The following is a 14,184-nucleotide window of genomic DNA, read 5'->3' on the forward strand; positions in this document are numbered from 1 at the left end:
TTGGAAGGTCTCCGAGAAAGACAAGGACATTAATGCCCTGCTGGCGTTATCATGAACTGGTCCAGCCATTCTGGAAAGCAATGGAGAGCTCTAGCCCCAAACGGCATGTTAACTTTGGAGCCAGCGATGCCACTACAAGGCATATCCCCCAAAGAAACCAAAATAGCAAAGGCAGCTCAAGTGCCCTAGGGAATCCTGGACCTGTTTCCTCATTTATAAAATGAAGGGGCTGGATTTGATAGCTTCTGCATCTTTTCTGGCTCTAAATCCAAGACCCTATTACCCATACTACTACAATATTCATGGTAGCCCTTTCTGTTTTTCCAAAGAAAATTGAAGGGGTACCAGTCGAGTGGGAGGTGGCTGTACAAAGCATTCCCCCATCCCACCTTCCCTTTCCTACAGAGGGTCCCACCATCCTCTCAGTCCCTCAGGTTTACACCAAACTCCCACTATGTCTCCCCCCGCCATCCATCATGGCAACACTCCCCCACCCTCCTCTGATGCTGCCCTCCCCTCACGCAGGCTGTCAGGATCTCACACCGGGACTACTGGAGTAGCTGCATGGGGGTCTGCCATTCTCGGGTCTCTCCCTGCCCCAGTCCAAATCACAGATCTGACCATGTTGTCACTCCTCTACCCAGTAGCTCCAATGGCACCCTATCACCTCCAGGATCAAACACAAAATGCTGTTTGGCATTCAAGGCCTCTTCAAGGCAGTGGCTCAGGCCTCCTGGCCGTTCCACCTCTCAGCTCTGTGCATTTTTTCTGGCTGTCCTCCGTGCCTGGAATGTTTCTACCTGTTTGTCTGGTTTTCTCTCCCTCAGATTATGGACAGAGGCTCTTCTGTCTCTTCCTGTATCCCTAGCACAGGGCCTGGCACATAGGAGGCCTTTAATAACTGTTTACTAGGAATCTTACGAATATCTCTGCACCCTAAGAAATGAGGAAAAGGATGGATTTAGAGAAACCTGAGAAGATTTCTATGATCTAAAGCAGGGTAAAGCATGTAGGACCAAGAGAACAAGTTAATCAATGACACCGTAAAGAGAGAACCTTTGAGAGGCACAAGAATCATCATCAGTGGAATGACCCAGCACAGACCCAGCGCACAGATCTCCTGACAGAGAAGAAACGGGCTAGAGGGGCTGCATTAGACACATTTTCCAACATAGTCGATGTATGAATTTGCTTTGCTTGATTAACTTATTTACTAAAATGGGGCTATTTTCTTTTCTTCAATAGGGATTGGAGAGATGAGGAAAGGAAGGGGCAAGATGATTAGTAACAGTAATGCCAAAAAGGTTATTTCTCTGTTACTAAAGAACAAAAATTGGTGACCTTGGGCAAGTCACAACCCCAATCGCCCTCCAAAAAGCGAAACAAAAACTGAGGCAGACAAGTGGGATGACTTGGAAACTGTTTGTATATACCTATGTATCTGCACATGTAGACTACATGTACACACACATGTATACACACATGACAATACCTTGCACTAACATAGCACCTACTACATGCCAGGCACTAAGCACTTTACAGACATTATCTTATTTTATCCTCACAAGACTGGGAGGCTACACAACCTATTATCCTGTTCCTTGTACATGAAAATGTTCCCATTTCTCAAGTTCATAAAAGAAAAATGTAAGAAAAACTATGCCAGTTACCACCAGGGCAAGCTTTACAGATGAAACAACGCATTTATGTGTCTTTTCTTTAACAGAACCAACATGGTAAGGAATCTTTACTTCCTTACATTTCAGAATTAACTGGAATATTTAGAGTAACTTGGGATTCTTGAGCAAGGGGGCATCCCTGTATAACCTTCCAACAGTCAGGACCACAGAAGCTAACAGTGGGGCTTTCCACGAACCCCCTGAATGGAGGCTTTGACATCTTCCCTGGGGCTTCCTCGCACTGACCCCTAAAGCCCACAGTCTCATCTATGAAACTGGGCTAGTCTCCCACTATATATTTCAGAGTGATTAGAACACTGATTGAACGGGCTCGCTTCAAGAGCCACCTCCCTGAAGCTTTCTCCAATGCACTATCTCCACAACCTCTCAGCTCAACAGGAATTCTGTCTGCCCTCATCTTCATTCGACCTACTCCAGACTGAATAACGGCTAAGAAGCCCTGGCTCCCTGTGGCCCCTTCCAATGGCAAGGCCACTGCTGTCTGAAGAGTCAACCTTCTGGGAACTGTCATGTGTAGCAGCATTGCACAAGGGCCCAAGAGATGACAGTGAGACAGGTCAGACACCAGCCTCTTTGGGCTCTTCTTACGCATGTGTGGTCATCCCATGCAACTGCGATTTATACAACCTTCAGATGGCCCTTCTGGGGAACTAAGTCATATACTGCTGATTTTCACCAGCGGAGGGCATGTGCTCACCTGGGAGACCCCTTGACCAATGGAACACAGGACCAATCTCCACCCCCATTTGTCTGCCAATCAATACTGCAGTAATCTCTCCCCTCCAAGTGATCTTGGCACTTCTGATCCGGACCTCTCCTTTGCCCCCATTGCATGGTCCCTCTTGTGCTCAGAGGTTTCCTCCATACTCCCTATTCCATTAAATGGTAATTACAAGGGCAGGAATTGTTAGCACCACCACCCAGTGCCTCATACATCAGGCGACGAATTAATGTTTGTTCAATTGTCACGTCCTTTAAAAAGGTCAGTCTCACTGTGGGCACATGGAGGTCTCTTGCTCCTGTAACATTAGAGACCTTTTGCATGAAAATTCTTTCTCTTTGATTCAGAGAAAGAAGTCTGATTTCTGGAATTATTGTTGTAACTTAAAATCTTTCAACAATCCATTTCAGAAGATTCTCTTCACTAACATTTGGAAATTCCACTTACTGCAGGAAGGAAATGGAAGTGGTCCTTTCTATCCATCCATGCAGCTCAAGGTGACCAACACCTCTTCTATTTTTATAAATGATTCTGATGCCCTTGCGAGGAGCCTGACTTCCCACCACCCATGACATCTCCTTGCACAATGGAGCTACACCAGGAAGGCAAGGCAGGTCTCCATTTCTGATCTGCTTTTTGGACCAGGCAGATTCTACTTTACATTTGAATCAATCCTTCACTCTTTTCTCTTCCCTTATCTATTATCTCATGTTCCATAATACGTTCTTGTTAGTCAACAAGCATTTGTTAAATTCTTACTAAATGCCAGGCACCATGCTAAGCATGCATAAATGAGGCAGAAAGTCCACCCCACCCCCCCGAGCTCAAATTCTAATGGAAGAGGCAGACAAGTATGTCCGGAGTGGATGGATGGCAGGTGGTATGGGAGGGGAAGGCACTGGGGGACGCCTGGAAAGGTCTCCTGAAGAAGGTGGGATTTCAGCCAAGTCTCGTAGGATGCCAGAGACACAAATAGGCTGGAGGAGGAGTTATCACTGCAGGCCTCAGGAAGAGCCAATGCAAATTTGAGGTGTCTGAGGTCACTTAACCACATGTGGCATGAAGAAAGGCTAGAAAGGCCGGACATGCAGGAAGGGACCAGGCTTGAAATGCCAGTCACCATATCTGGTCCAACAGGTGACAGCCACTGGTTCTCATGGAAGCCAGAGGTGACACGGTCAGACCTACATTTGGATGCGGGAGAAGATACAGGAGGTTACTGAAGGGAAAGCCTAAATTAGAGCAGGTTCTGTGAGCGGAAAAAAGAGGAGTGTGGGCTGAGTGCAAGCGGGCACACAAGACTGAGCCTTACATTGTTGGAAGCCTACGACTGGAGGCGCAGGGGTCCCCTTCACGGTCCTGAGCACATGAAGAGGAGGCTGGGAAAATAACGGATTGTTTTGGATCTCTTAATGTGAGATATCTAAGAGGCATTTTTGATGATGCAAAAGCTAGAGATCCGAGGGGACCACTGCTGAAAAGAGAGCTCAGGGTCAGCAGCAAGGCAGTGAGCGACCACCTGGGAGCCGCTGAGTCCACCAAGTAAGGCAGCACTGAGCACAAAGAGAGCCCAGGACAGAGCCTTGGGGGACAATGAGAGGGCTTGACAGCAAGGGCATGGGAAGTCAGACAGGAGAAGCAAGAGACCAATATCACAAAAACCCAGAGATGGAAGGTATTCCAGGGGAGAAGGTGAGAAGCAGTATCAAAGGCTGCAAATCAGTCAGAAAGACCAAGACTGAGAGGGGACCATTAGATCTGGGAATTAAGAGATCACTGCGTTCCCAGCAGATAAGGAACCAAAAGAATTGCCAACTATTAACAAAAGTAGGAAATAATGCTCCCAAATACTAATATGATAAATGAAAATCAGAACAAGCCTGAGGTTTCACTTCACACCCTACATAGAGCTGACCAAAGTTGGGAACGGTCAGTGTTGGAGGGGATACGGGAAGCGGCACATGCTGGTGGACCTGTCAATCAGTAGAACCACTGTGTGCAGCACTCAGGAATTATGCAGTGTCTCAAAGGACCCCGTGACCCAGAGGCTCCAAGACCACTGATAAGAAAAGTCTCCACACACACCACAATCTTTACAGCAGCATTTTTTGAGATAGCAAAGAATGGAAACAAAGCCAATGCCCGTCTGCCGGGCAATCACTAACCAAACTGGGCACACCAGTATCATGACTGCAACATTACTGCGCTGGAAGAAATGACTAAGGGAATGACAGGGAAAGCACGGCAAGTTCTAGTCAGGAGAAAAGACACAAGCACAACAAACGAGAAAACTCCCAGTGAATATGGAAAAATCAGAAAGGGCCAGTGGGACTGCGAAGGTCTCTGGGCGCACCCCCAGGCCCTGTGGGAGGCGGGCAGGGTTTCTAGACGTCGCGGAAGCACGCACCAATGACGTGGATTTTCTCTTTAAAAGTGTTATTGGGACAGCTCTCAGGGAGAATACGAAGAGAAAATGTGGTGTTGTTTCAAGACAACAAGACACATTTACTTTTTTAAAGCACAGCAATGATTGGCAGAGATGACTGCGGCATTGGGTTCAAAGACTGAGAGTCAGACACCAGAAAGCTAGGAATGGCGATGGAGGTGCCATGTGCAGCTCACGTTCTCAGGGAGGGATGGATGCACAAAAAAGGAGAGGCCACAGGGTGAGGTGAGCAGGGATGCTGGAGAGACACGAGAATGTAGCAGGCTTCAGGGGAGGGGCCGGTGGATAGGGACAGACTGGAGGTCAACTGCTAGGGATGACAGGGCAGAGAGGATCAAAGGCGCCCACGGAAGGTCTGGCTTTGGCACAGAGACCAGAGCGAGGGAGGAGTCAGGCCTCCACCTGAGTGGAAGGACGGGGGACGGGGGGTGCCGGGGGCTTGAAGACAGAGAAGCTGGGGACAGTCAGAGAATGGAACCGGGAATCCACTAGAGGAGGAGACGTTTGCCTTCTGGCAGCAAGGACCCGGCTGGCATCTTAGGCACTCCTCCCAGCTCGGTGCAGCGGCCCGTGACTAGGGAGGGACGCAGAGCAGAAGCAGCCGGTGCTTCCCTAGAGCTCAGCATTACCTGGCGCAGCTCTGATCGAGGCTCCAGGGAAAGCTGGCCAGGGCCTCCTGACAGCCCTTTGCAGAGCTGAAGTTGGGCCTCTCAACATACAGACACAAAGTGGCCCAATCCGGTACCACACTCAGATGCTCAGTATCTCTCCAGAATCCATCCCTAGGATGCTTCCTGGTACCTACAGTCTGGGCAGAGCTTCTGCCGCAGCTGGAGAGCCGCCTGCACCGTACAGAGGTCCCAGCGGGGCTTCAGGGCACTACACCTTCTAACTGGTGTGAGCTGCCCTGGAGGCTGATGGGAGGCTTCATCACAGTGAGCTAGGGCCGCAGCATCAGCTTAAAGAAAGAGAGGACACCAACACTGCTGTAACGCACTCTTTTTAATTGGGTTTCTAGGCGCTGAGAGCATCCCGCCATGGGGGAAGGGGAGGGGGGCATGACCTTGGGCAGGAAGGCCAGAGGCAGGGGCCGAGCAGGTGAAGAAGGCCCGGGCTCCTCCCCCACTCCCCAGGACTGCCTCATGGATCGCTCCGTGCTCAGGAAGTGCTCCGGCCAGCTCTTGGCAGCCTCCCGGCTCCCTAGGCTTCTCCTCTCAGGAGAGGCAACAATTCGCCATTTTCTTTCAGTTCCTGCAAAGACAGAAATGTGCGGGAAACCTCTGAGTCCAGAGTTTCACTTCCATGCACACACCAAAGCCCTGTAAAAAACAGCCAAGGGACTAGAAGGTGCATTTCAGCAGCATCTCTAAGGCCTGCATGGAGGATGGTCCAATGTTAGAATTAATCGACCGAGCATCCTATCAAGGCCACGAGGGTCTGTGGTTACACAGCATCCCCTGCAAGGAGGAACGACATGGGGGGAGGGAGGCCTCCCTGGGCCCCTCTGTGATGGAAGGGCAGCAAGCACGCTCTGGGCCCTTGGGCCGACTCCCGCAGGCACACTGACGGAGCCCACGGGGTGGTTTCTGTATTGGGAGGATCCTGCTGAGCCAAGCGACTCAACAACAGGCCAGCGCCTGTCCCGGGGGGCAAAGCATCGGGGTGCCACAATGACCTGGGGACAGTGAGTACCACAGACACACATCCCAGCGAGGTCTGTGCCACGTCCAGGCCACACCGCTGGGGAGGGGCCGAGGCAGAATCTGAGCTCCAGCTGTCTAACAACATGCCTGTGTGCACAGAGAGCATGGTACAAGGCCCCAAGTCACAGCCCACCTCAGACACTTACCAGCTGTGTGACCCTGGGTTAGTCACTTCACTGTTTGCCTCAGTTTCCTTTCCTAATGGCAAACATTGTACCTTTGCCAAGAAAACCCCAGATGGATGAAACAACTGAGCAAAAAGGAAAAGGAAGGCCAGTGTGTCTGGGGGGAAAGTTTACTTGTCAAAAGGAACTTCCAGCAGTACAGAGGTGGACAGCGGCACTCTGACCCCAAGACTGTCCCTTTAAAATCTCTCTGGGGCAAGGCCGAGGCTCTGCAGCCCAACTGCCCTCCTGCCTCGGAGAGGTCCTCGCAGAATCTGCCGACCCTCTGATCTCGGTGTGTGGCTGGGGCTGCCCCTTCCATGTAAGTGAGCGCCATGGCGACCTTGGGCTTCACACACAGAATCCCAAAGGCAGAGAATGTCCCCGCCCATCTTAGCGCCAGAACAGGAGGGTATGCTTCTGTAAGCCAGGACCCGCTGCCAAATGGCCCACAGCTAGCCAAGGGTCCGAGGGAGCGTGCCAGGCACCAGACCACAGCTGTACTGCTTTGGTAGGCCTGGCTACTTCTCTCATCGTGGCCTGGGAGAATGCACACACCCATTCCTTCTCTTAAAATGGACAACTGGTTCCCTTTTGACGAATTAAAATACAAGTCCCTCAATTTAAAAAAAATCAATCACACTGGGCTTACTGAAAATAGGAAAATGCATTCATTGCCAGAAATGAACCCAAATGTCAGGATATGAATTATTGCAACCCCCCACCAAACCAAGTGAAAATGTTCACAGAAAATCCTGCAAATCTTTTCAAATCACATCTAGATAATAGCATGTGACCAGGAAAAATGGCTAATCTCTGTGAGGTGACAGAAAAGAAGTTACTGTATGTACAACTTATTTTTAGAATTAAATGAACTGTATTGATTGGATCTTCCCAGGAGTTCCCCTGGCTGAGGCACAGGCCATCAAGCATTCCGACAAGACCAGGCTCCAGAGGATTTGGGGTGGAGGAGACTGGGCTTCTCTGTGACAAAAATCAAAAAACACAGTAACAAATGCAGATCTATTTCTGTTGCTTCGGGGCTTGTTCAGAATACTACTACATTAAACCTTCTACTTCTCAAGAATGAGGCTGTTTGCAAAGGGAAAAAAATGCCTCCCTGCCTTCTCTGAGAAGAACAATGTCAACTCTCAAACTGAGCCAGCAAAGAAACCCATAAAAACATACCTGGGGGAAAGAGGCCTGTGTCGTCAAAGGAAGTAAGTCCGTGTTTAAAAAAAGACACACAGAGCTCGTGATGACCTCCAAAAGTGCTTATGCTGAGAATAAGTAATAGCTATCAATTACTGAAATGCACCGGGAACGGAGGCATTCCAGCAAAGTCACACGACAGATTTCTATTTAGTGAATACTACCTCCCATCGAACGACATGTTAAAATTTGCTGCATACCCAGAGGAAAAAATCCCCAGAGAGGCAGGGTGGCAGCAGAGTGCATGGGAGCCTGTCCTGCAGTCAGAGCCCCGGGTTCAACGTTATCTAATAGGCATCAGCCGCACCCACAGACAATCACTCTGTGGATCCCTCAAACCAATGTGTTGATAGGTTTTGCTTCTTTGAGGAATAGGGGGATGCAGGTTTTGGAAAGTATTTTTAAAAATCATCAGCATAACACTAAATTTTTTAATGAGGAGGGACCTATTAATCCTATTTAAAATTACAGGAGCATAAATAAGACAATATTCATCCCTTCACTGTGCGTTCAAGGCAAGAACCATTACTGTAACCACAATGAGTTAAGGAGCATTTCTTCCTTGTGAGGTACGTGGTGAACAGCTCCCTTACCTTAACTATATCCAATCCTCCAACAAGCTCACCTTTCACATACAACTGGGGGTACGTTGGCCAGTTGGAGTAAGCTTTTAGTCCTTGCCGCACCTAAGGAAACAAAGGGAAATTGGTTTTCAAACCCGACTCTTAGATGAGGAAGACTAGAATGAAGAACAGACAGGATAAGAAGCAGGACTTACTTCTTCGTCCTCCAAGATGTCAAACGTCTCAAAATCAATACTACGAGAAATGAGAGTTTTCCAGAATTATACAACTGGTTTACACAAATGCAAATCCCCCCAAAAAAATACCAAACGCAACAACTTCTTGCACACCCTTTTGCACATGACGAGGGCTCTCTCTCTCTGGTAGCCATGGAAACAGAAGAGCCTCACCCACACAGCATACCAGCTGCAGCTGCCACCTGGCCACAAAGTTCTGCTACCCATCGACACAAACAGGTTAAAAGCTTCCGGGATGTGGAAGACTCCCCCTACTTTAGGTCAACTCCGAAGCCATCAAACCCCGTATTTCATCAGAGCTACAATGGCCTCCACACACACCAAAGCAGGCCCCAACCCTGCCACACCTCACTAGACGGGTGACAACTGTGATCCAAACCACCCATTCCCTGGAGGCCAATCTCCTTAAGCTGAGCAGGGATGGCCATCAAGTGACAAGCTTCCAGCAGAAAGGCATTCTGGCCTTGAAGAGCCCAGTGTCAGCTCCAAACTACACTGGAAATCCAGGTCAGCTCCAGGGTTAGAAGCCCTGTTTCATCCTCTGTGATACTCAGAGGGGCTAGAAGAGGCAGTGAGTCCCATGGAGTCAGGAGACATGGGCTTCGAGCCTCCCTTGGACACAACAGCTGTGCTGCACTGGGGGAGGTCATTTAACCTGGGGGGAGGGGGGGTCTCCACTTCATTCCCTACAAAACGAGATATATCACAGCAACCCAAGGAACCCGACTGGGGCATCGGGAAGAAAAGCTCTTTCCAAGCCTCCCAGAGCCATTTCCACATGGGTCACCATAATGATTGTGGCAGGGTCAGAACAGAGCAGTTCAACTCCCCTGCAACCATTCAGACCAAAGAAGACAGGTCAGAGAGAAGGGCGGCCATGAGGTTAAGCCTCTGGAGTTCTCATTGGGCACTAGATCAATCCAACTAGGGACCACGCTTTCCCCTCAGCATGAGGAGAGTTCTTTGTGTGTGTGTGCACATATGGACAGAAATGCATAGCCACATACATGCACACGTGCATGGACATACATGGTTGCTTCCTCTTCTCTTACTTTAGGACAGACTAGATTCCAGTCCACACCACACAAACAATCAAATAACCCTGATAGATGGCAGTCAGCTGCTCAGCTCCAAATCAGTATCAGAGCCTTAGCCTGAGGGCAGAGCTACACCCAGAGACCAGCCAGTTTTTTCTCTCCCTCCAGGAGAATTGGGGAGGGAGGAGAAATGAGAAGGCAAGAGATTAAAAAAAAAAATGAAGAGGATCCCCGCCCCCCGCGGCTGGAGGAATCCCTCCAGCAGGATTCCCAAACTCACTTTGGTAACCTTAGTTACCAAACTTCGTACATTATTGTTTACACCCAGGGGTGTCTCAAGGTAAAACTGGCTTAATTCCAAAGGCTGTGGCTGCTACAGGAAAGCAGCCCTTCTGGAAAGGAGGGGGCTGCCCTTCCTCCACAGGCAGTCATTACCCCGTGAAAGAAGCTCTCAGGGTGACACAGACAGCAGTCACAAGCACTCACTCGTGGGGGCATGACCAAATCAGACAGGAAAGGAGTTGTTCTATCTGAGCTGGCCTTCAATTCTAGCTCGTTCTGGGCTAGGGGTCAAGTGGCCTCCAAAGCACAGAGGGAATTCCCTTTGCCTTTGACATTGGCAGGGATGGCTGAGGAAGGAGCAGTGGCAGCCAAAACATGGTTTCCACCTTCTAATGGAGATGGCAGCATCAGAAAGGAAGCGGCCAGAAAGACTGCCAGGAACAGACAGAGCACTGGCCTTCCTTCCACCGCTCTGATTCTCTAGTGGAAGGCAGCTTGGCTGGCAGGTTCTGTCTGCAGGAAGACCGAGACACAACCTGTGTACAAAGTGTCCAGTGCGTATTTCTGGAAAGACAAACAACCCCTCTGCCAGGACGTTTGTCGATATTTTCACAAGGAAAATCTGCCTGCTGCACGTGCTGGAAAACAGTGCCCAAGATGTGCACCAGAGGACCCTTGTATCCTTCTCCCTGATGTGCTCAGGATTTCTAGAAGCATCAAAGCACAGGTTACTTACTTCTCAATTAAAGAAGGAAAAAAACACCAGCAACGCACATTTCACAAAAAAAAAAAATCTTTTCTACCCGGCTGAAAACTGCGTCATCATTCACCCCAACTGGCTGGCAAGTGAAGATTTCCTTTAAAAGGTTTATTCCAAAGTAGAAATACTCACCCAGTCTGAAACACTGTAACTCTAAGCCTGTTTCACTGTGATTCTATGGGCTATTTACTTACCCAGTTTCATTAAGAATTTCTAGAATTTGCCTGCTGAATCCACACTTTGCCATCTAAATAAAACACAATTTCAGTCAGTCTTTGAAAGTGAGTGGGGTCATCATCCTCAGCTCCCTACAAGTCCCCAGTCTTTCTATTCACACCACACTTCTTCCCTGTCCCCGGCTCCTGGGTTAGGTGCGAGCTCAGACCTCCATTCAGTCCTTCTCTTCATCCCTCCAGCCAGCAGCACACGCTCCACTGGTTTATAAGTTCTGGCTTCAAACAGTAACTATCTAAAAATCTTTCTTGGTAACATTCAAACCAATTCTTGCTAAAAACACAAAGTTGGTGCCAGCTTGCTACTCTCCTACAATTCAAGATAAAAAACCCTAATTTACTTAAATCGATGAGGAAAGATGGTGGATTTTTTGGATCCCCCAGTGGAATTGCCCCATTTTTCTTCTGCTTTCAGTGGCCTAGGAGGCCTCAAACTGAGACAAGTAAGGCCGGCCAGGGCCAGAGAGGACCCTGCCTCCCCACCATCCTCAGAGATCAGTCCTGGACACAGGCAGTTCCACAGAGATGCCATTACATACCCTGGCTACTCCACGAGGCTGCTCTCAAGAGTAAGGTCCAGAGAAAGGACTTCACAAAGTCGTCATTTTGCCCAGCTCTTGGAGCTTCCCCTAATTCTAACTTAAAGGATAACGTGCCTTCCTCAAACCAGCCGTCCACACTAGACACATGCTTCCTGCATCAGGCACACAGTGGGCTATGAATTCCCAAAGCCATCTTCTGTGGCCTGAGCAAAGCGCCACGGTGTCCTAGCAGGACTAGTGGTCCGGAGATTACAAATAGCAGCAAACTTGGCAAATGGCGGGCTCGTTGCTTTGGGCCGTCTACTAAACCCAAAGAGGCTGCTCCAAAAGCCAGGAGCAGCAAGAGCCATCTTAAAATGCAATTCAGCAGCAAGGATGTGGCGGCTGGAGGGTCTGCAGTGCTCAGGGCGGTGACCAACGTGACGCAGAGAAGTGTGGCATCGAGCAAAGAGGCCCCCCCGGAGCTGGTGATGATGGAGCGGAGCGTGACGCCGAGGACTCAGCTTGATCGACAGAAGCACCAATTAAGGCAAGGAGAGCTTCCTGCCGCCCCCCAGCTTCATTAGCTAAAGCGAGGAAAGATGGCTAACTGTCCCTCTGCTGCAGATGGTAACACGCAAAGAAATTACCCACCAAACCATTTCTGAGTGCTTACCTGTTTGCTTCCTTTCATAAACAGCATCACAGAAGCTTTATTTATCAGTACTTTGAGCCTACGGAGAAAAGGATATAAGGCTCAGCTCAATCATGAAACACTGCTCAGGCTCCCTTCATCAGGAAGGGGTGCGTTGGAGGAGCCGCGAGATGAGATATCACATTAAACAAGTAAATGCATCTATATTTGCTTTTATTTCATTCCTTCCCTAAGCCACTATAAAGCACAAGATTGCTTATAAAGCCACAAACGTGCCTTAAAGTGGCAATTTAAGCCCTCGGGCTCCTCGTGCTAAAAAGCAGCAGCCAATTCTGCCTGGTACCCAGAGCCTGAATGAGCACTGTCTGTCCAGAACGGCTGACGAGGCCAGGCCAGGGCAGTCTCATACATCCATTCTGCTGCCCTGCTCCACCTGGGAGACCTCCAGAGGGAAACCAGAAGCTGCTGCCACTAGCTAATGCCGGCAACAGAGAAACATCCCAGCGCCCTGGTCTGTCAAGTGTTCCTGAGGGCCGCCTGGAACCCGTCACAGCCGTGGAAAGCAGCATCACAAGCTCCCAGAGATGCACGTGGTATTCAGGGAGCCGACCTTTAAAAATCGCAAAAGGAAAAGCTACTATCACGTGCCCATTTTAGTTCTAACAAGGGTGTTGGGTGTAAGAGGATCAACCGAATGATGTCTGAAGGGAAAAGTTTAAATTCCTTGAATAAATGGTAGGGAAAAAACATTACTACCTCACTGGTACCGAGGGCACTTAGCAGGAATGTAGCAAAAAACCCAAAAGGAAAGGGCACTGAGCCACTGAAAGAGCGATCCCCAGCTGAGTGCTCATTGAAAAGTCCCCTTCAGGACACAGAGCAAGAGCTCGCCTCTCCTAGTTCACAATCTACTCTAGCAAACTTGATCAGCCAGTCCCCACAGCCCCCATTTGGTCAGAAACAGCAAATTACAAAAAGGAGAGACAAGCTTGACACACACTGACGAGAAGCAAGAAGTGGCACCAGACACCAGGACGCACAACCCAACAAACACTGCAACGCCCAAACAAGCCCAGGCTGCCTCAGGCCCAGCTCCTTCAGCGGGGTGGCCTCAGTGAGCCCAGAGGTCACCCCAGGAGTCCTGGGAAGCGGAAGCCTGACTCTCTTCCTCCCTCACTGAATGACGTTCTTGGTGACCACCAGGATCATCAGGAATGCTTAGATCACACTCTGCATCCTCTTGGTAAAGAGGCAGCAAGCTTGCAATTCGTGGCTGAAAGCCGAAGAGGTGAGCCCGGGCCTAATTTACTGAGAATTCAGTCGGAAGCACTTGCCTTCTTCCACGGTGTCTAGTAACTGAAGGGCATGTGGTCAGATCTGTATTTTTTTAAATTCACTTCAGGAGATAAATAGAACGAGCTTTGCTGGCCCAACTGATGGCCTTAGTCATAAGGACGTGGCACCTAGTGCATCAAAGCATTTTAAAATAAATTAAATTTTGTTTCTAAATCAAATTATATTAAAGTTGGGGGAAGAGGGGAAGAGTAACAATCTCAGATCTCCTCCCGACTGAGTTCTCAAGCCTCAGAACACCATCCATTCAAGGCAGAGAAAAAACTCTGTGAAAGGTAACTAGAAATAAGAGTCACAAGATAGCAGCTTTGGAAATGAGAGATCCAGTGTTTCCTCCAGACCATCCTTGGCTCCCAGCAGCCCCACTGGAGCCCAAGAAGCCCCGAGACACATGTGACGAGCTACAGGTTAGGAAAAGTTGTGACCATAACAGGATGAACGCCCAGACAAACAGGTCCTGCTCATCATGTGCAAACAGAGAAAATTCAATGTTTACTTCCAAGAGAAACTGCTGTGAAGTGAAAGGGAAACCCTTCAGCCCGTCTCTAAAATGAATCCAATGTCATGCCTGCCCTGG

General features: G+C 49.2%; 1 protein-coding gene across 1 annotated transcript in view; it reads right to left on the bottom strand.

Moving 5' to 3' along the window:
* Window positions 1-5,851: 5,851 nt before the first annotated feature.
* GLRX3 (glutaredoxin 3) overlaps window positions 5,852-14,184 on the bottom strand; it is a 35,036-nt gene continuing 26,703 nt past the window's right edge. Inside the window, exons 7-11 of the mRNA XM_069101693.1 lie at window positions 12,276-12,333; window positions 11,040-11,092; window positions 8,725-8,764; window positions 8,540-8,632; window positions 5,852-6,118 (exon numbers count right to left, since the gene is read on the bottom strand). Coding sequence (XP_068957794.1) covers window positions 6,068-6,118; window positions 8,540-8,632; window positions 8,725-8,764; window positions 11,040-11,092; window positions 12,276-12,333 — 295 coding nt within the window. The 3' untranslated portion in view covers window positions 5,852-6,067. The remainder of the gene's footprint in view (window positions 6,119-8,539; window positions 8,633-8,724; window positions 8,765-11,039; window positions 11,093-12,275; window positions 12,334-14,184) is intronic.

This window comes from Petaurus breviceps, unplaced genomic scaffold (genome assembly GCF_028583685.1).
Source record: "Petaurus breviceps papuanus isolate PSGF00001 unplaced genomic scaffold, PetGlider_PUasm1.0 490, whole genome shotgun sequence".
Taxonomy (NCBI): domain Eukaryota; kingdom Metazoa; phylum Chordata; class Mammalia; order Diprotodontia; family Petauridae; genus Petaurus; species Petaurus breviceps.